At 42.3% G+C, this 27,997-nt stretch overlaps 1 protein-coding gene across 2 annotated transcripts; it reads left to right on the top strand.

The window, feature by feature from the left end:
• fgd5a (FYVE, RhoGEF and PH domain containing 5a) lies at positions 1–27,876 on the top strand. Of its 2 annotated transcripts, none has more exons than XM_026347875.1 (21): positions 1–276; positions 1,765–4,537; positions 10,586–10,703; positions 11,511–11,569; positions 11,937–11,967; positions 14,586–14,737; positions 15,114–15,270; positions 19,168–19,258; positions 19,456–19,506; positions 19,657–19,715; positions 20,441–20,512; positions 20,709–20,777; positions 22,974–23,057; positions 23,141–23,220; positions 23,354–23,450; positions 23,737–23,874; positions 24,103–24,205; positions 24,309–24,445; positions 24,807–24,935; positions 25,267–25,421; positions 25,767–27,876. In XM_026347875.1, exons 1-21 carry the CDS (start codon positions 267–269, stop codon positions 25,801–25,803), a joined length of 4,602 nt encoding a protein of 1,533 aa, XP_026203660.1. In that variant the 5' UTR covers positions 1–266; the 3' UTR covers positions 25,804–27,876. The 2 variants fall into 2 exon arrangements, with proteins under 2 accessions (XP_026203660.1, XP_026203662.1); XM_026347877.1 differs by having other exon boundaries at positions 24,807–24,908; positions 25,767–27,875.
• The last annotated feature ends 121 nt before the right edge of the window (positions 27,877–27,997 follow it).

The following is a 27,997-nucleotide window of genomic DNA, read 5'->3' as shown; positions in this document are numbered from 1 at the left end:
TACTGTAGCATCATCACTGGAGATGTACGCCGGCTGAGAGCTCTGCTGCTGCTCACTCCACAAGCACAGGGGTCCTCCTCGAAAGTAGACTTCGACTGGAGAAAAACCCAAAAAGGGAATGTTCTGCAACTGCTCCTGCGCAACTTGATTTCCCAGCAATGTGTTTGCATTTGGATTAAGCGTCCACGTCGTTTGGAGAGGAGACGGTCCGCGTAAAGGGAAACATGAGGAGAACTGTCGGTTCCCGTGGATGATGATGTCCCACAATGAACGCAGGTTGGTTGGGAATCTTTGTTGTTCACGTCGAGTGTGAAGACACTAAACTTTAAACGTTTTAAAGAGATCAAAGTGACCGTGCGTGTGTTTATATGGGAGGATGGGGGCAGTTGGTTAATTAATTTAATATAGTGTTTATTGTTTATTTACCAATGCACCTTTGCGCACTGCTTGAAACGACTTGTTCCACAGGTACAAAGAAGAATCATATCAACAGAAATGCTTTTCTATTCTTTTTCCCATAACAACACTTCTACAGGGAGAGTCACAGTTACAGAATTTGGTTTACGGAAGTGTTTTGAATGCATATTTAAGGATCAACGTGAGTCTCAGTGAAGTTGCTTTAAGTGGGTTACAGTCAGTGTTAATGAAGACCTGCAGTTTTATACAGGGAACTATGTCTCGCAGGTGCAGTGTCCTGTGTGTGAATTATCTCCCCAATGTAATAATAAAATGTTTTTATTATTATTATTATTATTTTTATTTATTTATTTTGAGGTAAAACATTTTCAACAAAAACCTTAATTTCATAATAATTTCATAAATCCAATTTTAGTCTAACATTTTGTTACTCAGGTTGTAAAAGATTGAGAGGTGACATTTCAGAGAGGTGACATTTCATTATGAGGAAAATGAAATCATATCCTGTATGTTGGGCACAGCCAAGGTTCCAGTGTCTATCTCTTCCTTTGTTTTTCAAACATTTGTTTTAATTGAATTCTTGTTGCATAATTCATATCCTGTTGTTTGCAATGGGGTGCTTCGTCAGACTGGGACCCTTGTTTTCTCCCAGTTTTATTGTTCTTTGAGGCACTCAAAAGACGTGTGTGTGTGTGTGTGTGTGTGTTGTGTGAGTACTTTTCATGAGAATTGAGGAAGAATGGCGAGAAGGAAGTCCATTTGTTTTTGTGAAAATGTGTACTCTTGGAGAGGTTCATGGAGGAGTGATGGGGGAGCCGTGCTGTAAGTATCCTTCTCCCATGGATATCCTGTGTGGTGTTTTTCAAGCAGGTTCTGAACTGGTTAATGAACCTGCAATATTTCAAAGAAACGTGGAAAAGGGATAAGAAATGACAGTTTCTCCCACATTTAGACTCAGGCTTTCAGAGAAAGAAAAGAGAAAGAGAGAACACGCTCAGAGATAGCCAGAGTGCACGCAGGGTTTAATAGGATGTGCGTCAGGGCAGGTACTAAATAACAGGAAGAGACAAGGGGTGTGCACACACCAAGTATGGGACTGTTTAATGACAGTTCTAAAATTTCGTAAGCTGTGTTGTTTAATTTTTTAAAATCTTTTTTAAACTTCACCAACTTTCCTCCTGATAATATCGCTGCAGCGTTCTGTATGTCACTGGCTACTATACAGGACTAGGGTTCCTCTTTGTGTTCTACAAAGCCAGAGGGCCCACATGTTTATTCTTGGGGTGGTGTGTAAACAGTAAAAATAAAAATAACAGCATTTCATTACCTTTTCCTGTTTTTGTACAGATTTTCAAAACCCACTGCAAGTCCCTCAGCCAAAGGTCCGCAGTCACCTGACCATCAAAGTGCAGTCCAAGCTGATGTCCAGGTCTTGTCCCCCAGTGCGTGGTCCAAAACCTCCTGTTGCTCCCAAGCCGAGGCCCTTGTATAAGCCTCAAACACAGGGGGAGCCGTGCCCCCTCAGTAACGGAGGCGTGTCTCACACTGATGGGGAAACTGAAGATCTCCATGACATGGCTGAGGGAAATCAGGACAAAGAGGAGAAAAGTGAGTCAGAAGATGGGGTCAACAACAATGGCACAGGAAACAGTAACAATGACGACATGGTAGAGGGACAAACTGAGGAGGAAAAAGAAGCAGACATATTAGATAAAGATGGCGATATAGACAGCATTGGCTCTGATGAGACAATAAAAGGAGATGTTGCTGTCGACACTACTGAAGATGAAAACACTGACCAGCTTGAAGGTGGCAATCACAATGATAATGAGATTACGTCAACGCCTTCACCTCTTCCGACTGAAACAGAGGATGGAGCAGGTGCGGAGGTGGAAGAAGAGGAACAGAGTGTTGAAGAAAAGACTGATATAGTTTGTGATCCTAAGGGACACTCAGATGAACATATAGATGAACAAAACCTTGATCAAACACCTTCACTCAGTCAGAGTGACAGGGATAGTGAAACTGGACTTCATGAAGCAGACAGCGAACAAAGTGAAGACTGTTTGCACTCTGACTTACCCACAGATGAGAATCAGCTGGAAGAAGAGGGATTTGCATTTGGATTTAGCGTGCTTCCAACTGTGGCCGAGGAGTATCTTTACGATGTGATTGGCCCCACAGATGATGCTAGTGATACATGTGAGTCATGTGACCCAGCTGAAACAGGGGATGCAGAGGTATGGCAACCAGAACGGGCCACTAAGGACATTTCTGGCTGTTTTAGATTCACATCCAGCACTGAGGACGTGTTTGGGCCTTATTCAGTCATAGAAGCTGTTCCAGGAGATATGACTGGCACTGCTGACCCAGAGTGGAGTCTGGATGACACTGATGACAAACCTTCACATGAACAGCAAACAGAAGATGCTTCTAACCAGGAACCTTACTATGTGTCATCCGATGATGTGGACAAGCTAGAGGATAAGCAAGCCCTCTCAGAACAGGGAGAGATTGAGGAGAACATGGAGCAGTCAAATCAGCACAAAGACAAAGCAAAGGATTGCGAGTCAGCGGATGAGTATGCAGACATTGATGAATCAATCCGCCTCAAAGAAGACGACTGCGAGCAGCTGGAGTGTGTCTCATCAGAGGATTATGTCGAGATAGGTGAAGAAGACGAAGAGGAAGAGACAGAAAAGAAACATATCAAAGGAAAAAGTGCAAAAGAGAGAACAGCTAAACGAGAGCAGGCCTTTAACAGCCAAAGAAGAAGCTGTCAGCCACGTCTGAGGTTGTGCAATATCACTGTGCCAGCAGACCTAGACCTGGGTCGCACCCCCGAGCTCACCAACAGGGTGGTGTTCGCCCATACGACTGAGGCCTTTGAAGAAGACATAGAGGAACTAGATTGCCATATTGTGCCTTACTATGAAGACACAGACTCAGACAACGAAGAGCATATATACGAAGAGGCGGGCTTTGACTCAGAAGGGGAAAACTTTGTCACAGTGGATAGAAAAACTATTGTGACACGGTCACGCTCTTACTCTGGGAAAGTTCCAGGTTATGTCCCAGAGACAGTACCAGAGGAGACAGGGACAGAGTATCAGACTCATGACTACTGCACAGTGGCCTTGGATAAGAACAATGAACCTCACATCCATTCACAGCAGCCTGGTGTCAACTGTCTGATCCCGTCTATGAAGTCTCGTCGTTTCTTGTTGTATTCTCGCTCTGCAGAAGGTCCAGAATTATCCTTGAGTACCACAGCAGAGATTGACCAGTCTCTAAAGGATGAGATCAGGATAAGGAGGAAAGATGATAACCTCTCACTCCCGTGTGTCATAACTTCTTCTGGAAGTTTCTCCCAGCGTAGCCATCAATCGTCCAGTGGGGTTTCTACGCCAACATCTCTGGTGGACATCCCACCACCCTTTGAGCTGGCATACATTACTAAAAGACCCGTCACCAAGAGTTCCCCATCACTCCTGATTCAGCATGAAACCAGTGACATTCCTAAGAAGAAGAAATCTTCCTTCAAGCGCTTTCTGGCACTCAAATTCAAGAGGAAGGCCGATACCAAAGGCTTTAGCGATGGAAGTGTCCGCTCCTCACGTTCTTCCTCTGAATCCAGCCACCATGGCCCAGTAAGAGTCATAGAGCTTGATCGTAGAAGCACCGGCAGCTCTCCTCAGCTCCAGTCGCACAAGGTGAATCCCCAACAACGTCCTTCAGACTTGCCATCATCCTTCATCCTCTACAAAGACCACCAGAGAGGTAAAGGTGACCCCAAAGCTTATGGCAGGGGTGTCTCCAGAGTGGAGTCCTTTGAAGAGCGTTCTCGGCGCTCTGTCATGCCTCTGCCCGTGACCAAACCCCGCTCCATCTCCTTCCCCAGTGCAGATACATCAGACTATGAAAACATCCCAGCCATGAACTCAGATTACGAGAACATCCAGATTCCTGGTAGACCCACCAGATCCCACACTGTTACAGAGTTTTTTGAGGATCTAAACCGCACAACAGTAGCCTCTAATGAGAATGATGGCTATGTGGACATGAACAGTTTCCCTGGGATTGACACCAAACCCCAGACACCGAAAGCAGACACTGAAAGGTATAGTAAACGTTTGTTTAAATTTAAATGGTTTTGTACCATCACAGGTAAACTCTTATGGGCAGATTCACAGATAGTTATAGAAACACAGATGTCACTCTACATTACACCTGTCTCTGAAATAAATGCTTTCAAATTACAGTGGCAAACTCAAAGGAACCATACGCACAACAATGACATTTTGTTTGTGAGCACTGATCTCTGATACTCTCGATGATACTCTGACTTAATCGTGAAAAGGTTTCAGTGGAAGGTCTTTCTACTAAAGAAATAGTGCTAGAGTTCCCTTAAATGTAGCTTTAAACCTTGTGCATGGCGCAACCCTGTCTCTTGATTATTACATTCCTATGCAGCTAAACTGAAACTACACTCTTTATAGCAAATGTAATAATCATGTTCTAATACAGGGTATTTTGTGAACAAATGAAGCAATACATTTATTTACAGAATACGATTTGTAAGAAGGTAGTTGGGATGGATGGAGGGCTTATAACATTAATTCCTAACAAGCCGCAGACCAGAGTTCTATTCAAAAAATACTTGTATTATGGACATTTATGTGATGTGTGAACATATTTGCGACTTGATGTTTACGTTAATTGTGAACATACGGCAATTATGTTTATAAAACTTTGTTGCAATTACGCTCCTCACAAAAACACATTTCCTATTGCAGTCTAGTAGTATGCAGTCTAATTTTTAGGAGACAGGGTTGCCATGAATTGTTTCCAGAAATCCACTGCTTTAAATAATTGACTCCAATTGGGTCTAATCAGTCTTCTTAGTCAATCAGATAATTAGTCAGTTCACACATTTCAGAATTAATTTAGATGTCCTTTACATACATTGCTGCTCTATGGAATTGTTGAAAATGTTTATTACTGGAACAACTTTAGCTGTAATGAGTTGAATTAAACCTAACCACTCACAAGAGCCCTTCAACAGCTAACGGATATTCTCATACTGTATCTTTCATGACCACAGAGCACCTGGCTGAGTAGAATTGGATCTCCCTCTTGTAGCGAATTGTTCAATGAGAGATGAGCAGCCTGCTGTGTCAGGCGTAGCTGGCTTCGGTAAGATAGACAATACATGTGGGAGGGGTTACGCTTGTTTTTCATTTGGTAGATTTAGAGGTCACATCTGGTGCTGCTAGTTCCTTTGCAAGTCTCAGGTGATAGAACGGGTAACGGGTTATTCAAATCAGAGAAAGATATTATGGTCTGCAATTAGAAGTGAAGAAATGTGGGGGAGTTGAATTTCACACAAGGAGGTGGAGAAGGATGGGAAAAGGGTGAACGAGTGAGGGGAGGGGAGGTGTTAAATGAAGGAGCAGGAGAGTAAGAAAACAAAGAGTATAGCAATAAAATAAGGTAAAGGGGGAGGGGGAAGTAAGAACAGGAGGAAAGGAGCAGGAGCACTTCTTCTGTAATTGCTCTCATGTACTTGACACTTATGGTTAAGTTTAGGAGGGCTTTTATTAAAGTAGCTCTCTCCCATGTGGACCTCTTACGCTGGACCCTTGAGGGGCCGCAGGATTTAGTGCAGTGTGTGATAAAGTGAGGAATCATTGTGGTCAGAGGGTGGCAAATTACCCCAGTCTGTACCACACCTTCAGCCTCTCTGGGCCGCAGTCTTCTCTCAGTCCTAATAAAATTGATGTGTGATGGTCAGAGAGATGGGCCATTACCAACAGCTCCCTTACAGACTTCAGGTAATCCTTGGGCAAAATGTTGCTACAGCTTCTTTTAATTCATGTTAATGTTTTTGTTTATAAGTCACACACAGTGAACTGTTTTTTATTTCACCAATTTAATGAGAAGATTGTGCCTTTCAGAAGAATTTTTCCGAGGTAACAGCTTAGCTTAGCTTGTAGTTCACTGATATGCAGCTGTTAGTTAACCGCTCCTTGAGACGTTCTCTGCAGCACGCTGTTTATTTCCAGTGTACTTTACACATTAAACGTATTTTTACATAAGAAAGCCTTCCATTTCCTAGACAATAGTCCCTCAGTTAGTGCTTTTTTTCCTCCCAGTGATGTTATTGATGTGGCTTATTGTCTGCTGGAGGTCTCACACTGCTCACAATGATGCAAAGAACCTATCTGTCCTGTCACCTCACCTTCACCACAGTCCCCCTAGAGATACTTCTGTTGCCAAAGCCTGTCTTTAGTGTGACTTTACAACAAGAGTTTATGTTTATTTGTGTGTGAGTATATATATATATATATATATATATATATATATATATATATATATATATATATATATATATATATATGTGTGTTTGTGCAAATGTGTACCCACAACGTTAGTTATGTAGTCAGCATAGGTTTTTGTCCCTGCCTTTGTGTGCACATCTTGCACTAAACTCAACTTAACATTGTTGCAATCTCAGGCTGCCTCGCTGTGGATGTCAGTGATTTATTAAGAACACATTGAACAGTCAATGTGGTTAAAGTGCCACAGAGAAGAAAGTGGATTTTTGTGGTGAAGAAAATGACTGAATCGCCCCAGAGCACTGCCCACAAAAGGACAGTGCCCACAGTAGCAGACAAGCATTTTAAGGAGAACTTAAAAAGCTGCTGTGCCACAGGCTTGGCTTGTTTCCACTTGCATGATTAATTTATAGCACCATTCAGACACTACTTCAACACAAATATTTAGGCTAAGCAAAGAGACGTGTTCATTAGCAAGATAACATATAATGGAAAAAGAAAAGGCATGATTCATTCCAAGCCTAAAGTCTATGTCTGTGTGTGTGTGTGTGTGTGTGTGTGTGTGTGTGTGTGTGTGTATACATGTGTATGCACAATAAATTGCAACTATGTGCTGCTTTATCAAAGATTAGAAGCTCCTGCTGAGCTTGCTGTCTCAGCAGCATTGTCCTTGCCAGGTAGCTGTACAGCAACAAATGTGTGTTAAAAAACACATTTTGCCATAAAAAAAAAAAAAAAGCCCAGGATTTGTGACTGTGCTCTACACAGAGACCATTAAGTGTTCTTTATGTCAACATAAAGTAATTCCAGGTAGACTTACAACAGTAATGCAGATGTCTTGTTGTCCCTGTATATAGTGTAAACAGTTCTAATAATGTTGCTGTATGTTCAGGAAGATACTGCTAATGCGTGCAGATATTTTACTTCTCTAGCTTCCCCTTGCATCATTTTCATTTGAAACTGTTCTGCATGAACCTCTCCAGCGTGATGACAAAGCCCTGCAGTGGCCTCTAAAACAGCTTCTCCACCCACTGTTATGTTAGTGTTGAGTAGTGATGAGGGAGCCATGTTAAGTACATTGTTGAACTGGGTGGTGGCTGTGTGGCGAGGTGGTGGACAGGGTGTGTCTCTGGCTAGTCAGGCTTAGTGCCAGGCACTCTGAGGCCATTGCCAGGTCGTCCCCAGGGAGGAAATGTCCAGCCTAGGAGCTTCCCACCACCCTGTTTACAGGAAATGCAGGACGAGGGCAGAGAAGTGGAGACAGGGGAGGACAGATATGACGGGGGAAGAAAAGGGAGGAAGGGGGTCACTGTGATGGGGTGGAGGTTTCCAGACTCTTCCTTGAACAACAAGATGAGGTGTGGTCCCATCAGGAATGCTAGTTCTGTTGTTCTTGTTCCTCCAGTTTGTCCGAAATGCCTCCAGGCTCTCACTTGAAAGTTCGTTTCTGATACTGGTGGTGGTTTCGAGGACAAATGAACTGAAAAGAGACGAGCAGGAGTTATTACACCGCTACATGTCTATGCCTGAGTCAGAGGCTGGGAGGATTATTAATATCCAAAGTCGTCTCCCAGTGCATGTCAGCAGAAGTCGGAGCGTCAGCATCTTCACAAATCACTTCATCACACACTGTCACAAGTGCAGCAGCACAACAGCTACAGCCTACATGTAATCATCATCATTAGAAAGAGCAAACAATTTGAAACCGCTTCCAGTCTTTTAATCTCCCCATCAGTTTCCCAATTTTCTATAGTTAGCAGGCTAATGAACCTATTCAGCTGCTCTTTTTTTTGCAATGGTGCCATTACAAGAGGGAAAAGGCCTGTCTGATTGCACATAATACGTATTTGAATACTCAATGTTTAGCTCAATTGAATTACATATTACAAGCATCATCAAATTCACAGAAGATTGGCTGAATTTGTCATTGTGTCTCCTGTGTGTTTGACACAGTAGATTTAACTTTGCCATGATAAAAGTCGTTGGAGTTGCCTGGCATAATAGCATTGCCTTAATGGTCTTATCAAAGGGCTTTTTGTATTAAAAAATATTATTACAGTAGTATTACCCACACACTACTGTACATCCTCATCATGAAGTCTCTGATAATGCAAGAACCAGGCACTTGTTAACCTGTGAGTCTGCCACACATACATCTTCCAGTAAATAATAGCTTGAAGCCTCAGTGTGGGAGACGTTGTAGATATATTGTTTGAAAGTCATGAGATTCTACCTTTGGCGTAGATTGTCTGTCTCTGACTGAGAATTTTAGGGAACGTCTTTGCCAGGTTGCTCAATCAATATGATTCACAGAGTCATCTCCCACATTAACATGTGTTTTGGAGCATATGTCAACAAAGTTCTGACATGTTATTTGAAAATATAACTTCTAAATGTTGTGTGAAATGAAGCTTTAAAAGAGCTAATTTGGGAACGTACTGTGTGAAATATGGGCTAAACGGATACTGAGATATAACATCAAGCACAAGCAACTTAAAAATAAATAATGTCTTTCCAAGACATAATTTAACGCTTTTTCTTGATGTCAATGTCAAGGTGAGAATCCTCCACACAAAGTTCCTCTTGGACATATGTAGTAATTCCCTGCACTCTGGGACAATAAATCATAGTTTAAGAATAAGTTCAAAGAAGACCCATCCCTCCAGTTTTCTTTCCTTCCCAGCATCACCCAGAATCAGGTTGACCTGTCTACTCTGAGGTCAACCATGAGTAATGGCCTGTAGGTGCTTTCTTCAGCCCACCCAATAGGTCTGATGCATGTGTGTGTGTGTGTAGTGTGTGTAGTGTGCTCCTCATGAAGTATGAGTATATCTGAATGGACACGAAGTCCACCAGGTATCTCTGTTAACCCTTGGTCTTCTAATTGCAGTGTAGTCTCTCTGCACACTCAGGACTTGTCAGGACAAACATTTGTTTTAACGCCGTCTGTTTTTATCCATGTAAAGCGAAATTGAAATCTGTTTTTTAAGAGTCAGATCTAATTTAAGTATCAAATTTATGCCATTTTGAACACATTTAGTGGTTAGGTTATCCTGGAAAAAACAGATATAACATGTGCATTTAAAAAGAAAAGTGACCAACTTCCTGTTAAATATCAAACAAATTATTTAATTCTATAAGTTAGTTTAACTTGATATCATTCTGAATACTCCACAGAGTGGAACCTGGATAAAAAAATCAAATTGTCCCTCTTCTAGTGCATTTGTGCACGGTTTGCTCCACTGCACAGTAGCTTTTGCTGTGCTTGTTATCCGGTTATCATAGTAGCAATATGAAATGTATCTAACATACTGAGTGGGTCTTAATGGGCCAGAGGACATTAGCAATTACCACAGGTAACTTTAAGAGGGATTACATATGAAATGACGTACAGAGGAGCCCCCGCAGATACAGGTGCACACAAAAGGATTATCAGTGCACATACACAACTGTGCCATCTGTGAGAAGAGTCAATCATGAAAGGGATTAAAGTGTGCCTCTGGAGGATTCCATGTGAGTAGTGGAAATGTTCAGAGAGACACACAGGAAAAGGAAAAAAACATATATTTACACTTGGGACTTGGAATATTGCTCAGTGTTTTGAGACTATACTGCAAAAATAGTATGCGATGCAATGGCTTTTCACTGTAAATGTGCTATTTTCCTTGAACCTTCCTTGCATCCCCCACTGAAAATATTCAGTGTATTTCCTTATGTTTAAGAACATTGCTTTTAAACACCTGTTACAGTGTAGATCCTGTTATACCATTAAATATTTATATCTGTGGCGTTTTACGCTGTATTCATACTGTGGTTTCTTCCCTTGGCAGTGCCTACACTGAGCCTTTCCCAATGAACTCGAACTCTACTGGGCTGTCAGCGGACGAGGACCATGGCCGCACCTCAGAGGAGGAAGAGGGTGTGGCAGAGCAGAGTTACGATCGACAGGTGATATATGAGACGCAGAAACAAATGAAATAGATAAGAACAATAGCAGGAGAGCATCAAATGTTCTGGATTGGGCACTACTGTATGAAAATTTCTCTGTGATCCACTGCTGTACCAGCTAAGATGTATCAAATCAAATTTCCCACACTTCTGGACAGTAGAAGGCAGCCATTTTACAGTAGCTCAGAGATGGACCCCACCCCGTCCTGCTGCTGCTGCCACAATAATATCAGGACCCTTCTCCCAACATGGGACAAACATTTCCTTGTTTTCTTCTTCTTCAAAGAAAAAAAAAACATAAATTAAATAAAAAACCGAAAGGAAGAGGGCCGGAGAGAACAGTGTCATTTAATGGAAGTGTGTTTTGGTTTTATTTAAAGGAAATGAGGATAAGTGCACCTTTCATGGAGTATTTGTGAAATGCCCCACATAGGAAAAAATAACACTGACAAAGCACAGGAGCTTTGCTGCAATTGCCCTAAATGGCTTCACTGTTATGTTTTAGGATGTTTTGAGACCCTGTGATTAGCCTCTAAATCAATGGGCAGCATTGTTGTCATCACACACACACAACCTCTCATACATAATGTATCTGAATTTAGGAGTCCAGCATGTGGGAGAGTCTCGTGTCTATGCTGCACAGTAATGAAATAATCAGTCTTATTTTGACAGCAGAAATCTAAATAATAATTTTCTTTTTTGCCAGTCATCTTGGCTGATGCATAGATGTTCCTATTAATGTTTGAAAGCCTTGAAACATTAGTTTTGTTCATTCATCTCCTGCTGTTCTCCCCCGCTGTCACGCAGATTGATGGGCGATCCCGAGCGTTCTACGTTGCCAAAGAGCTCGTTGACTCCGAGAGACAGTGAGTATCTGCACACGCGGATTTCCCTGTTGTCACTGTCGGCAAAACACAAGCAAGCCGCATCCAAATCTGATCTTTTGTTTTCTCCCATTCTTTCCCACTGTATCTCTCCCACTCCAGAGCTACTTCATTAAGCGGCATGCAGTGCTGCTGACAGCCAATTACACAAGTGTCTTGTGAAACGTATTGAATGCACCAGCCTTGCCCTTGCCCCGCTTCGTACTCAACCATTCCTCTGATGTAGTTTTCTCATCATGCCCAACTTAAATAATTTAAGAAGTTTTTATAGAAAGATTAGCATTGCTGTGTATGGTTATACATTCTTTTTCATTGTTTCATTAAATCCGTTGTATCTCTTTTGTTGCAGACATGTCAGTGCTCTCCAGAACCTTCAAGAGGTAGGACAACCTATGCTGCCACGCTATGGATGTGTCACATTAACTTTAAATGTCTCCTGCTCCTATTAAATGCTCTTGAAAACCTGCTGATAGCATCATATCCTTTGTGTCTGCCCCCTAGTCTCTGTCTCCATCTTCTCCTCCTGCCCCCGTTGAAAGGCTCTGCTCAGGTTTATCAATGTTGTTGCAGCAAGGTCTACTTCCTGGTCCTGACAAATGTGACATGTACTCTGGTGTGGTCAGTTGTAAGATGACGCAGTATACACACACCAGGCGCTCTTACTCATGCTGTCCTTGTATCCTTACTCAACTGATACTGTATGTGTAGATATGCAAGCAGCCCGGCTGGCAATCTGCCACCGAAATGTCACAAAAATGCTGCTGGGGCCTTTTATATTTGTTATAGTAGATGTATTGTATGTAGATTTACTAGTCTAGTCAAAGCAGGACAGAGAGTATAAAGATGAGCGTTTAGAGACTGACCTTGCATCACAGCTAACTATTGTCATCTATTTCCATCATTTTTCTCACAGTGCCTCTCAAAACAAGACAAAGAAAGGACTTTACATCTTTCAAATTGTGGACTTCATCTGAACACTTATTTCATTTTGTTTAAAAAGGAAAAAAACACCTTTTCAAGAGTAGTGTGGACAAATTGCTATTAAGGTGATGGGTGCCAGACAGCTAGAGACATCGAACCCAGAGAAGCCCATCACTCACCCTGTACTGTGTAACCTTGAATAAGGTCATAACCAGAATTTCTAATGTGTGCCCCCCTCAGCATAATTTATGAAGCCCGCTGTGAGTACGAAAGCAACAGCTTTATTTAATGTGCAATTTAATGCTATTAAACAGAAACTAATGCAAATATTATACAATGGACCTCTCTAATGATCATAAATCTGCAATCTCATCATGATGCTCAATTATACTAATTAGTCGCTGCCAAACTGCAGACAGAAACATGTGCTGCAAGTCAATATGGGCACCAGTGCTTAAAAAGTGACATTTTGACAGTCATTTCAAGTGAAGGCGGGACTATTTTTTAGTGTAAATGATCTGTGCTCACAAAAAAAACCCACACAGAGTAGCCTTGGCCTGGGCTCGTCCTCAGTGACACCTAATTGAATCGTCTCACCACCTTTAAAAGGTGACACTAAAGGTTTTTTCATCACACTGATGCATTATGCACATGCACAGTGTTAGGTTCTTATTATTCTGCATTTGCAAGATGTCGAGATGTTGGTTACTGTTTGATGCAGACCAGTTCGTAATTAGCATGAAAGCGAGTAATTCAGCTGGGAAACACTCCCGTGGCACAACATGCACAAACACACAGTTTGGGGGGAAAAGCAGGAGAGTGTTAAGTGAGAGGCACACATGAACCATTGTTCCATTGTTTGATAAGGAATAGCAAGAATACAAAGAATTTCCAGACACTGTCTCCACATAGGAAGGGAGGCTGTGCTCCTCCTCTAAAGGACTTTCCCTGTAATAGCTTCAGCATATGAGGACCAGAGTCATTATTTTTTCTTGTTTGTAGCCTGTGACCTCTGAACAGACTCTGTGTGCTGAGTTATGACTGCACATGACTGGCTGCCCAACCAACTGCTTAACATTTTTTCATAGCCTGCCTAACGTGAGAAAAATAGGGATAAGGTGGAGAGTAAAGCTCCTCTCGTTCATGCGGCTGCATGAGGCGTGTGTGTGTAACTTGGGAGACAGAGTCGAGCAAAGCCGTTAAAGTAGCCGCTCTACTCCCTGGTAGACATGATGAATGTTAACTCAAACACAATCGATTGCGCATGATGAACAGCATGTTCTGGAGCACCCAGTGTCACCACATTATCTCGGGTCCAACTGGGACATCTCTATTTGTTTTATGTCCGTGCTTTACTCAGAACTGAAATAGATGGGCTCCCTTGTCCCTCACAGACACAGAGAGGTTTTATATGTGATGCCAGCTCATGATTTGCCCATTGGAAAAGCTGAGATCTTTTAAAGCAAATCAACACCTATTAATGATTCACATACTTTCGCATTTTTTGTCTTCCTTGCTAAGTAGATAAATAACCTCCTCCCCGATTTTATACTCCCATGTGCAATAACTCTTCATATTAGTCCTCTTAGTCTCTGACACTGCAGTTATTAATGCCTGCTGTACATGTTTTATGTGTGCCGAATGGACTTCAATGGCCCTAAAAACTCTTGAATTTTCAGATTCTCCTATACAGAGAAATGAAAAGGGAGGACTACGTACAAAGCAGCATTGTGTCATTGAGTAGCAAGGTCATTATGCAACAACACCTGGTGTGTAACTCCTGTACAAGCAGTGCCGCCTTTCCTGAATGCCTGGACAGAGCCCAAAGTAATGAGGTGATATGAAGGGAGGGTGGCAGGAAGGATGTTTAGGAGGATCTGACCGTCCTTCCTTCCAGTTTTCTCCCCCTCTTCATTCCTCATTCCCCTGTGTCTTTCATTTCTCCTACTCATCTCCGCCCCCCTCCTTTCATTCTCATAACCATCTCTTCAATTTCTTTTCCCTCATCATTCAGCCCTACAGCGGTTCCTCTTAAAAAAGGTGTCACCACAAATCCTGTCTTCCCTGTCTTCTGTAGGACTTCAGGTCAGCAGTGGCTGAGGCAGTGGGTGATGAAGGCGAGCCAGTGCTGGAGGAGCAGAGGTTAGGGGAAATATTGGGGGTGCTCCCACAGGTCTACAGCCTCCACAGCAGCATCCTCACTGAGTTGGAGGAACGCATTAGTCAGTGGTAAGGGCACAACTCACCGTAGTGATAAGGTCTTCTACAGTACAGTTGATGCTAAGTTTTCTTCTAATTTAATAATGTGCTTTATTTTCACAAATGTAGCCACAATAAATTCACATGAAGTATTACAGCTATGTCCGACTGCTACAAGGCTGAATACCAACTAAGTGCATGGATTCTGTTCTGTAGCTGATTTAGCAAAAACTCATTACTGGAGCTTTCAGTTCAGTTCAGTGACTAATATTGGCTCAGTTCAAAGGCACATGCCAAATTTACTTTATCTAACTGTGTAAGAGTTTTCCTTTTGGTCATATATGGGAATTATACATTAAGTGTTTAAAGAGAATGTATGTAAACTTTGATTTTCTTCCTTTTGAAGGGAGGAGAACCCAAGAGTGGTAGACGTGATTCTGTCTCGTCGAGAGGACTTTGGTGTCTTTGAGACCTACATCTCAGAGTATGATCGTAGCATGTCCTTATTGGAGGAGAGCTGCAGGAACAACTTGGCTTTTGCCAGCATCGTTAAGAAATTTGAGGTAAAGCACTGGACAGGCACACAAGACCCCCTATCGGATGTTGGAGTTGTGGTTTCTGTATTTAACTCTTTCCTACCAATAAAACCATATCAATACATACCAATTAATAGGTCCTACGTACAGGCTCAGTGCTGATGTTTTTGGAGGTAAAGTAAAACCTTTTGGGTGTTTCATGAAGCAGAGATGAAATTTCTCTGGCACCCACTGAGCAGCTCTCAACTTACATTTTAGTCACCTAGCATCCACAGGGAGATAAAGGCCGTTCTCACCCCCCCCCCCCCCCCCTCCCCCATCCCGCTCCTCTCCACGGGACTGACCTTTCTATCATGGTCATGCTCACATATTTTATACCCACTCAACACCAAATAGGGCCTATTCATTCTTTGTCCAGCATGAATCTCTTCATCCTTGAAGCTCCCTGGAGAGCAGAGAAGTGGGCTTTGGGTGAAGAAATCAAAATTCAGTCAAGGATCTTTTTTAACAATGTTGCGATGGTCCAAAAATTGTGTTCCTGGTTCTCCTAATCACTGCTTTCTCCTCACATTGAGTAGGAATGTGCAAAGTCCAAACCTTTAGGAAGACAACTGATTATTTTTCACATTTATTCCTCTCCACGTTTATAGAAGCGGTTCACTGCTTTCAGAGTTAAAATCACTGTGTAGCAGCAGCACCTTGGTCACACTGTATAGAAAATAGATGAACTGAACATTATTTAGTTGTTGTTTTGTCATTTAGCTTCATTTCTTTTGGGTGGGTTAACACAAAAGGGTTAAAATCATTTCACAGGATTCTGTTTATGTTGAAGTCTGGGTTAACAAAGTGACTCATTCAACTCACTGCCTTTTCTACCTAAATTTACTCATTACCAGCTCCACGCTGTACTCTGACTTGCTGTGAGTGGCCGACACAATGGTTCCAGGCGTTTCTGGTTTGATAAGAAAAGCGAATGGACAAGGCACCAACTGTCTCCACTCATGAATATTCAGCAGCAGCTGCCCCTTCCAAGAAAAACTTTGACTCTGCCAGACTTTAGTGGCACTAATGCAAATGGAAGCGAGTGGAGGTGAAAGTTGAAGACTCTAAACCATTGCCACATTCAGCAAACACTGATGTTTAGCATCTTAGAGCATGTTTTCACACTGCTTGTGTCACACTGCCTATGTCAGCCTGGGATTTAGCCCTCGATAATCTTCAATATCAAAGTCAATAATGTTCTATGTTCTTATATTTTTAATAATTTTAGTCTAAAACTTGTCCTACCATTCAGAAACTGTAGTTCCTTCGACACCAGTAGGATGAGAGAAAATACATTATTCATTATGTAGCATTCCCATTGGTTGGTGTGAAATGAACACACCTCCAGTCGATCAGAGTAAGTTCTCATGCATAATGCAAATTCTACATTAATAGCTTCCGAAACAGCCAGCTGGAGGATAGAGGGGAATATGGGATGTTAGGAAATATGTATTTAGAAAAAACTTTGGGTGAATACAATGACGCAGATATTTCTATACTATACTCAATATTCATGAAGGTTTGAGTCAGAGGGGTTATAATATCAGCTCTCTAGGTAGACATCTGTGCTTTTTCTCCCATCATTAACCACTACTTCCTACATGCAGTGCAATAATATTATTCTGTCTAGGGACACAACATGCTCTAGTGTATGCGAGCACAGCCTTGGGAGTCGCATAGTGTGTGTGACCCCCTCTGTAATGAGGGAGAAGTAGGGCCGAGGGAGAGCAAAGGCAAACGTACAGGTCACAGGATACACTGTGCCTAGTAATAAGAGCGACAAGCGTCATTTATCATGCGTTGGCTGTGTGACATGATACTTCATTACAATAACCCTCACGGGTTAATTGTTACACACATGCGACTCTCTAGCTTAAACCTCAATTCTCTCAACACTTCTCTTTAATCTCTCTTTCCACCCTCCTGTTCCTCCACCTTTATTGCTACAACCCAAAGTCTAGCAGTATAAGTGGTAGTAATTTCATTGTGGATGTGGTGATGACAGTGATGAAGTAGCCACAGACCCTGATCAGATCAAAGCTAGACCTTTACAGGATTAAAGCCTCCTCTCCACAGCCATTTACCGCACCATCTATAAACACCAGCCAACACAGTGCGGTGCGTGCGTCTGTGTGTGTGTGCGTCCCCTGTGAGTGAGTGAGTGTGTTTTTGCACCTCTGTGAATTTGTGTCTGATTTTTTCGCGGTGGCATGTCCATACACAAATTGTGTGGATCTCGTGAAACTAGTTTCATGAAATCTCTTTCCAGAGCACACCAGCTTGGCTTTATATTCATGTCATGGCCTGAGTTTGTGTAAAAGCCTGTGTGTTTTCTCTTGTGCAAGAATCCCAGGAGGGCAGGAGGAGGCTGTGTAGCAGGTGGACAGAGAGCGATACAGGGAGAGAGCGATGGAGCGAATTCCTTGTAAAGGCAGCTGGGCAATGAGGCAGACAGAAGCTAATTAGAGAAGCAGACTCCTTTACAAGTCCCCAATTAGATCAGTTGTGTGTGTGTGCAGGCAGCAAATCAGCTGGCCACGTCTGAAAGGTGTGTTCGCTTACATGTGTGTGTATGTGTTTATATCGCTGCATGAGGCATGACACGTTCCCTCCACTCTCCTCCTCCATTTGGCTCGATCTCCCAAACAAACCACACGCTAATTACCATCACTAGAAAGCCACTTCCTCTGAACAAATGTCAATTGGATGACAATTTACAAGCAACACTTGAGGCGCTCAAACGGTCAGAAGCCAAGCCGGTTTAAAAATGGAGAGCTGGTTATTATTGAACTTGATGTATGGTGATCAGGAGATAGGAAGACGCAAGCTGAAAGACAGGAAGTGAAAGTCAAACAAAGGTTGTGCCCGAGGACCCATGTGAAGAAATGAGGAAAAGAAGGAAAAAGTAAATGAGTATTTGTGAAGGCTTGCTCATTAAAAGCTTCAGATTGGTGTGTGTTGCATCCAGTCTTCTTCAGGCCTAATCAGTGCTATCTCATCACCCGTCGAAGGTCTGTGTGTGTCTGTTTGTTTGTGTGGAGGATGCATCAATGATACGTCTGTGTGTGTGTGTGTGTGTGTGTGTGTGTCCTAGATGAGATGAATTGGGTGTGTGTCTATATGGGTTTTTTGTGTAGTGCAGTGCAATAAGATGAAGATGCTGTTTCCCGCAGGCTGCTATCTGTGCCTCTCTAATGAAAGATAGGACTTCATTGGATTAGAAAAGACTGGGAGTGTGTGTGTGTGTGTGTGTGTGTGTGCCCAATGCCCCCATTGCTCCTCTAACGCTCAGGGCATAAATACCTGTCAGAGGCAATTAGATCTTGATTGATTTTTTAAAGCTTCCTTTGATTTTGCCAATTTTTGTCCCCTTTCACCTGCAAATGACTGTTCTGAGAAGAAGAATAGGAGTTGTTCGGGGGGGGGTTATTTGGAGAAATCTCTACTGAAGGTCAGCCTGTCCGACAGTTTTCCCCTTGGTCACCTGTGACATTGGGGAACCTTGGATGACCCAGAGCACTGAATTGTTTAGGTTCCTCCCATTTAAAAGACACAGAGCTGTGGTTTTGTGGTGGGTTCAGGGACACAGATGGGACATATGTCTGAGCATAGTGATGAGACAGATTTTTTTATTTTTGCAACAATCATATTCAGAAGATATGATCAATGTCCATGGTGCACATATTTCAACACTTATAAAATCCATGTTGTATAGGATCTCTACAGATCTCTCATTCTGATGTGTGCACTGTACATTTGGGCTCATGCTATTCAAATATTTGTTACATATTTATAAAAGTTACATGCCGCCTTTAAAATATCTGTCTTACAAACCACTGTTAAAAGTCTAACTATTGCTGGTGTGCGTGTTTGTGTGCACAGACACGGGCCCCAGAAGAAGCTGAGATCCCACTCAAACACCAGCTGCTGCAGGTCATAGTGAGAGTACTTCAGTACCGAATGCTACTCACAGGTAACACACAATTACATTCAGTACTTTGAAATAGAGAGTCAGGGTGAACTTTTGATGAACTGTGGCCATTGTGGGTGATTTGCATTGCATTTGTGGAGTACACACTGGTTTTAAAAATCACAGTTAACAGTTAAGGAAGAAGGCTGAAAAACTGTCACTTTTTTAAATGAATGTTAATGTATGTATTGTATCTCCAGATTACCTGAACAACCTCTCTCCCGACTCTAAAGAGTACGAGGACACGCAAGGTAAGAGTTCAGCATGGAGCCTGCGCTCCCATACACACTGCAGCTGCTCGACATGTATCAGGGCCTAGTTGTTGACTCACAGCCACCGAGTGTCTTTACTGAATTGGTTGCGCATAAATCTCTCTCTTTCTTTCTTTGTTTGTGTTGCAGCTGCCTTGGTGATCGTCTCTGAGGTGGCGGACCAGGCCAATGACAATCTGAAGCAGGGGGTGAGTTTAGTCTGGATAAACCCCATGTGTTTACATTCAGACTGTTAAGCTCCACTTGCGTTTGACATATTCACAACCCTGCCCTGCTGTTATTGGGACTCGTCTTTATGTTCTGCTCGCCAATGAAAGAGCAATTTTCAAACGGAGCTCAAGCGCGAAGACATTAGACAGCCGACGTGTTCCTACGTATGGATCCTTCTTCTAAGCGATATGCCGGAGTGAAGGAGAGGCCCATTCCTCTTTGGTGTCGGCCTTCGCAGCTTGTTGGTTAACGCAAGGGGCGAGGAAAAGTGATGGCATCACAAAGTTGGAGATGTATCATTACAAAGAGAGAGATAGCAGAATATAATAGCTGTTCGTGACTTAAGTACTCTGCTCCTCAAACATGAGCATTTCATGGAGATAATTCACAAGCCATCCCCCCGCTCTGTAGCCTCTCAGGATCCCCTGTGCCTCACTTTGGCTCGCCTCCTCCGATTGTCACGTTTTTTTGTTTTTTTCTCTGCACATGCACTGACACACACACACACACACAGGCTGACAGCCAGTGTAACACAGGCCCGTTCTATCTCTGTCCTCCACTATTCAGTTTGCGATATCACATCCTTTTCCTCCTACCTCCCTTTCATTCACTTACAAACAGAAACAATTTCATTCTCTGTCCCCCTCTTCCATCCATCAGTGGATAATCTCCCTCCATCTCTGTGCTCTTTGCTCTCCCATAGGAGAACTTGCTGCGCCTTGTCCACATAGAATACAGCGTGAAAGGCAAGAGGGACCTTCTGAAGCCTGGAAGGGTGAGCACCATGTAGACCTGTCTGGAAGAATAATCAGTTTCACTGTCACACATTGTTCTCTAATGACATCTGAATGCTTCAGTATTTGTTGTCTTTTATAGGATTTAAAAAAGCACAAAGTTAATATAAGCTACAATTAGACGACTTAACTAATGCCTTACTTATGCTTTTCTCTCTATTTTGTTTTATTCGGCAGATGTTTGTCAAAGAGGGAACGCTCATGAAGGTCTCAAGGAAAAGCAGGCAGCCACGACACCTGTTTCTGGTAATATTTGTTCTTCTGCTGTATGACTCGAACTTCATCACATCAGGCACAGTGTGAGATTGTAAAGCTAGTTAGTGTTTTATGCTTAATTAGACATTTTGCTGCCAGTTAGAGAAGAAGACCCCTACAATTATCTTATCTGTTACAAATGTAGTTTAGTTTAGCAGTACTACTACTACAATGCTGAATGTTTTATTAAGTTCAGCCTCAGATTATCTGCCGTCTTTGGAAACTTTGGGATCTTCACTACAGTAGAGCATGAGCAATATATGGATAGACACTTGGTGTTTATAATGGCCAAGACTCTGACAGCCTCTTTCTTATGTGGCTCAGTCATTGTTACACCAGTTATTTGAGCCAACAGTGATTCAGCCAGCAGAGCACAGCAGTAGAAAACACCGGCCACATTAGTGAAACAGGGATGAATCCAAAGCTAGCATGACCTGTAAAAATGTATGAATGTTGGGCGGAGGTCGGTCTGCGAGGTAGGTGAGGTCGGGGAGGAGAGCGGCATGAGGCCAAGGCTGTTAGACCTCCACAAAGCACCACACCCAACCAGCAAGGGCCTCCCTCTCCACTCTTCTCCTCTCCTCCCCTCTCAGGACTTGTTTTCCAGGGCCCAACTTCCTTACAGGATGTTTGGTGTGGGTCACTGGATGCTGGCTTCCTGTGTATTGGGAGGGAACTGACAGCAAAGTGAAGGCCAGACACTGTGTAGAATGCAGGGAGGAGGGGGTGGAGGACGAGGGGGTGGTGGTGTTATACAAACACGTAGCGTGAAATAGAGAAGTCCACTCCATTGTTTCTGGTGCAGTCAGTGGTGTCTCATGATGTGAATTATGCTTGTGCCACATACAGAGACCTATTAATCCAGATAGATTACAGGATGAAGTTATGGTGTTTTTTTCAGTTCCAATAAACAGGATTGCTGTTGAGCGATAGCTGAAGAGGGTTGGAGGCTGATATAGCGACTCGCTCCTGTGAGATGGACGGCTTCAGTGGGTCAGGTGTTATTTATGGGCTTTTAAGAGAAGAGAGTCAGAACAGCAGTGAACATGAAAGCCATCACTCAGCACAGAGACAAAGTGAAGATTCAACCATGTCAGAAGCCCGGGCTCAAAGAAGAAGATACAGAAAGCTGCTAGTGGAAAGGGAAGATGAGGAGGAGGCATGTGAAGGTGAAGGGTTAGAGGGCGAGATGAAATGCCACTGTCAAAAAAGTAAATGTCTGAGGTGCCAAGATGTCAAGTATGCGAATGTTGCGTCTTATCTGGGAAAGTTGTTTTTGAAGTCTGTTAACTTGGCACTCATTCGGGTTTGTGTGGAAGGAATCTTTGAACAAATGAGCAGCCCAGGGTGGAGCAGACGAACTGCAGTGGCTGCAACCCAGAGGTCGCAGGCAGGGCTCATGCTTGGCTATCATGCACTGTTTTGTCTAGCGCGCCCCAGCCAATGATCCCCTTAGCTGCAGCTGTTTGTGTTTGTTGTTGTGGTGAAGGTGGCCGGTTCCACCCAGTCCTGGTTCTCAGAGAAGCCTGAGAAGACTGGGAGGGCGAGGGGAGGCCTGGAGCCCGGAGCAGGGTGGAGAATTCCTGGATGCTGCCTTTACAGCCCCAGCGGATGTTTAGAGCACACATTAGGTGTGACCGAATTCTGTCATTTCTTTTGTGTGGGAATAAATGAAATACTTCTCATAACACAATGGAATGTCTGTATGTTCACGGGATCACAATACGTTTAGTCTGACAAGCAAATAAACACTTTCTTTACAGTAATGCCAGATTTTGTTGTGGGCATACATGGGAATTTTGTGCTGACGGGACAAACAGACATGTACTGTATGAGTGGTGTGAAAGGAAACACAATCTATGTAGCTGAGGCCAGAAAGTTGCCTTAAAATAAGAAAACAATGAGATGGGTGCTGCAATTTAGACATTTCTCCTAAGGTAACACTACCACCTGGTGGTGATGGGCGTGTTACATTTTGAATACTACAGATGGGGATTTATGTTTCTTAGTAACAAAAAACTAAGATAGTTAATAACTCATTATTCTTTATAATTTATAATTTATAATCTTAGTACTGCCGATGTACGCATGTCTTTCTATGGAGCTCTTTTTGTAGTTGTGTCTTTAATAAAGTTTAATTAATTTTGAATATTGACTCTTATTTCCCCTTTCTGTGTTCTTCACTAGATGAATGATATAATGCTGTACACCTACCCTCAGCAGGATGGGAAGTACAGGCTTAAGAACACACTCTCTCTGTCTGGGATGAAGGTGAGTTGACTTTTCCCATCGCTCGTGTCCCGCTTCTCAGTGCACAATGTTTTTTGACACTTTTTTTCCTTTTGTGCACACAGGTGAGCAAACCTGTCCTGGACAATGTCCTGAACTGTCTTAGGATCGAAGTGTCTGATATCACCATTACACTCTCTGCCAGGTGAGCAACTCACAGTTTTGCTTTGTTTACTGGCACAAGACTCATTTAATCCTGTTAGACTCCTGTCTAGATGTTAAGTTTACAGCTTTTTCAAGGCATCAAACAGTCATTTTCTGTGTGCTCATTTGTTCAGCTCGGTTGGAGAACGGGAGGACTGGTTCCACACACTAAGTCGAGCCATAGCGGACCATGCCGCAGGACTGTGTACATTTGGTGAACCCTGCAGTGAGGTAAGAAAAACTGTTTTTAATGTTACACTCTGTGACAATAAGACTCTTTGTTTAATAAGAAATCATATCTTGTTTCACTATATGAAGTAAAGCAAGACTCTTACAATGTAGATAATCATAACTTTATAAATACACTCTATAAACTCTATAAAATACAAAATCCTCTTGATTAACACAAAAATAATAAATGTAATATCTCTACAGTGCCTATTTTTTTCTCAGTGTTTTCACAGATGATAAATGATGTTTCTAACATTTCAGCATCATCTCTATCTTGTCCACTCAGGCCCGTGAGAAGTTGTGGATGGCCCTTGGGGAAGCTGCTCCAGTACTAGTGCCAGTTTCTCATGTGATGATGTGTATGAACTGTACCTCTGACTTCAGCCTCACACTCAGACGACACCACTGCAACGCCTGTGGCAAGGTGCGATACAAGGCACAAGTTTTATGAGACTGTTAACTGTACTCCGCCTTTCTTTAATATTGCACTTTTGACGAGAATGTTTACTCTAAATTGAAAGTATCAATGTCAGATGAAAGTTTGTTAATACTCTTGACTTATATGAAGATCAACAAGTTAATGCAGAAAACGCAAAAGGTTCACATACTTTTTCTTGCCACTGTATCTATATGTGTATCTGTCCCTTACTAGGTGGTGTGCCGTGCATGTTCAAGGAACAGATACCCACTGAAGTACCTCAAAGACAGGGTGGCCAAAGTGTGTGACCACTGCTATGCTGAGCTTAGAAAAAGAGGTGAATCTTAGCTCTCTGTGTGTAAAGTGCCTCGCAGGCGCAGGAGTATGCTTGGTGTGTTTCTTCATTTTTAACTTTGTGCTAACTGTGTGTGTGTCTGTAGGTGGCAGTGTGTCAGGAGCGTGCGGTAACTCCAGCCCTAGGACTCACCGGGCCAGTCGTCCACTCTCTGCTGTCTTCCAGAGTCTGCAGCCCCCAAGTCTGTGGAAGAGCAGGAAGAGCAGCTCCCCTCTTAACCAGGTGGCGTACACTGTTTCAATTCCAACACGCATTTGACAAGCTTCTAGACATGTCACCCTACCTGCCCGGTTTAGTTTCATTGAACAAATATGTGTAGCGATGTATAGAAATAGATGTTCCCAGAGCGAGAATCGAACTTAGGTTGCTGTGACAATAGTGAAGTCTGAACCACTAGACTGAACATGTTAACATATCTTCCTATCTTTAGGCATTAGACAAAATAATAGGAATGTAATGCACTCCTTAGCGTACACTAAAAAACAGATTTGGGATTGTAATGTTTACACGTTAGACCTCAGTAACTCCACGTATTGTATGTTTGACTAGTTCTGTGTGTCGAATGTATCGTGAATTTCACCAGGTGACGCTTGGCGTAGAGGGCTCCACCATGAGCGGCAGCCTGCAGCGCCGGAAGAAGAGCAAGAGGAAGTGGAAACGGCTCTGGTTCCTCCTCAAAGACAAGGTGCTCTACACCTTCACAGCCCGTGAGGTGAGGGGGCACAGAGTCTCCCACACCAGCCCCAAAACACTCCACACTCTCAATATCAGCACATAAGCAATTCCTCGCAGACTTTGTCTATTCTTCTTCTTCACTTCTGGCCAATATATTTTACACATTTCAGCCTTTTCCTCCTTGACAAAACACTTTACGTTACTAATGACGGGATTCTCTGTGCTCTCTCTTCTTTCAACAGCTGAGTGTTGCACCGCTCTCTTCTTCTTGAAGCACGAAATACATGTACACTTATTCCAGCTGACAGCGAAATGGATACTTTTAACTTGCAGGGTTGTGTGTGATGTCTTTACTCTGGTTTCCTCAGGATAAAGTGGCTTCAGAGAGTCTACCTCTGCAGGGTTTCACCGTCAAACTGACTGAGAGACCAGAGGGAGAGGAAAACAGCAATGTGTTCCATCTTTACCACAAGAAGACCCTGTACTACACCTTCAGAGCTGATGACCAACATACAGCACGCAGGTGAGCACTGATGTTAACGTCACAGTTTTTGGAAAGTACAAGTACTATATTAAAATCATACTCGCGTAGACCAGGAATCAACCACAGGTCACAGAGTCAGAGCACCTGTGTTAATCTCCATAGAGCATTTTCTTCACTCTATCATATGATTTGTATTCCTTATTAAACCGCTCCTAAATTAACACTGATCACACCAAAATATTACTGTTTCATTTCCAATAGGACTCATATCTCCTCTATAAACCTATAAAAATATATATATATTTATTAGTATTATTAGTTCAATATCAGTCAGGATATACTGAAGCCTATCAGCGTGTCATGTCCCTGTTCCTTGTGTTTCAGATGGGTTAATGCGATGGAGGAGGCTACTGTTTTATAGCACCTGCTCAGTTAAATAAACAGCTGACCTGCTGTCTGTGACTGCGAGGACTCCTCTATGGAGCACAACAAAGCTACCTGCTGCATCTGAACTCAGACTACGAGTAGAAAAGAAGATTTCATCACGTCTGGGTTGTTGTAGAGTATTACATGACAATGTAATCACCAGTGGGATCTTAGACAAGGCTGCCACCCAGTGGTAGGGGGAGAAATCTGAAGGCTGCTGCTATGTGAAGAAATGGAAACCCTCCACTTGGAGATCACTGGAGCAGCTTTGATACATCTATTGTTTTACCTTAAAGCCCGAGAAAGAACATTTAGCATCCTCAGTTTCATCTTTTTACACAAAACATCACGTGAAAGTCTGCAACATTTTCCGCTTTGCTCCGCAACCTTCCCAAGTTTCGCTGCTGTTCTGCAGGAGAATGTCTCATCGCATCATTTCAAATCACTTTGCCAAAATATCCAAAACAGTCTCCATTGCTCCACAGTCCATAGGATAAATATTTGGTATTTGGTATTATCAATATATATTGTGAAGTATACACTGCAGATACTGAAGTGAGTTATACGATCTATATGTATAGGAAAGATGTTCCATGTTCTAAGTAAGGGGTCATTTTAATCATCACATGTACACTTGTACATTTAATTTCGTGTGGCATCTTATTCTTCTTATTATATCTATGAAGCGATGGCATGGCCCTCTGCATGACAACCATTCAACAGTATTTCTATAATGGTGATCACTTTGAGATACTTTTTTTTTTGCAACAGTAGATTTTCAGAGTTTGTGCCATTTGATTTCTGCCAGTTGAATGCAACGCAGTTTGCAGCTGATGATGAATGTGCCTGAACTGGAATTGTACTCTTTTGTTTTTATGTTATCGCAGTACTGTACAACTATCATTTCTCCAGAAGAGACCTTGATAACATTTGTTTTTTAAAACTACAATTATATCCTAGTATTTTGAACAGTTACGTTACAGTACAGTAACATAAGAATATAGTATTGTGTCATTTTATGAATACCTTTTTAAATGCTGTATATACACTGCTGGATATATTTACACTTTAACCACTTGGACTTAATGGAAACTGCTAAAAAAAAAACAGGCCAGTCCCACTACTACCAGTATCTAATCTAGTGTTAGTGTCATCTGAGCAGCTCATGTTTTCAGCACTAGGGAAGACACTGGAGTTTCATATTTTCTACTTTTAACATAATGAGACATGCATAGTTTATCTAAAATAATCCACCCACTGTAAAGGCATGATCTGCTCCATTCAGAATGCAGCTGTCCTACATTTGATCCTGCTCACACATTTTTTCAACAAGTACTGTTCAGCTTTTCTACCTGTTTCTTAGGGGCCACACCTAATGTGCTATCACGGATTGCACCTCTTGCTTATAGTACATTGTACATTTTTATGTATATAGATACATATAAAATAAAGGACTTTAAAAAGTTAACTTGATGTACTTGTGGCCCATTCTTATGTGTCTTATTGTTCACAGCAAGTTATGAAACAAAAAGTAGACACATGCACATTTCAAGACAGCAGCCCGTGTATACATGTAAATACTATACAGGGAAATGTTGCTTGTCTTGTTTGTATCATTAATTTCTAGTTCTTTTTATTCCCCTTTTTTTCCTATTTTTACTTGCAACACCTTTAAACAATGCACTTGATCTAGGCAATTATAAGCCTCACAGTAAACAGTACTTATTTAAGGGGTTGTTTGTTTTCATTGCAAGTTTGTATGGGTGTTTTGTATGAGGTCTGTATCCCCTGTTGGTGGTAAATACTGGTTTGTGGTAAGATTCATGTGTGTATCTAAGATTTGTTGTCAACACAGTTTAGTCTATGACTATTTGAACCAGCAGAGGGCGGCAATATATCATGCCATACAGATCTCATTCATAGAGAATATTCCCATGACTGTAAGAAGGGAGTTTCTCTTAAATGTTTCTGTTTATTCATCATTACACAATTTACACTGGAGATATTTACAGTTCAAATATTAATTAGGTCCAACCAACCATCAAAAAAAAAAGTTGAATTTAAACTGACATAGTAGATTTATCTGTGTGTGTCATTTATTAAAGGTTGTGGGACGTGTTGTACCCGTTTGTGCTCATTTTTGCATGCGTAGTTTATGTACAGTAAATCCGCTCAAATATCTAAAGTAA

Source organism: Anabas testudineus, chromosome 5, assembly GCF_900324465.2.
Source record: "Anabas testudineus chromosome 5, fAnaTes1.2, whole genome shotgun sequence".
NCBI classification, from domain to species: domain Eukaryota; kingdom Metazoa; phylum Chordata; class Actinopteri; order Anabantiformes; family Anabantidae; genus Anabas; species Anabas testudineus.
Note: the sequence above shows the minus strand (reverse complement) of the source record. Positions and strands in the feature narration are given on the sequence as shown.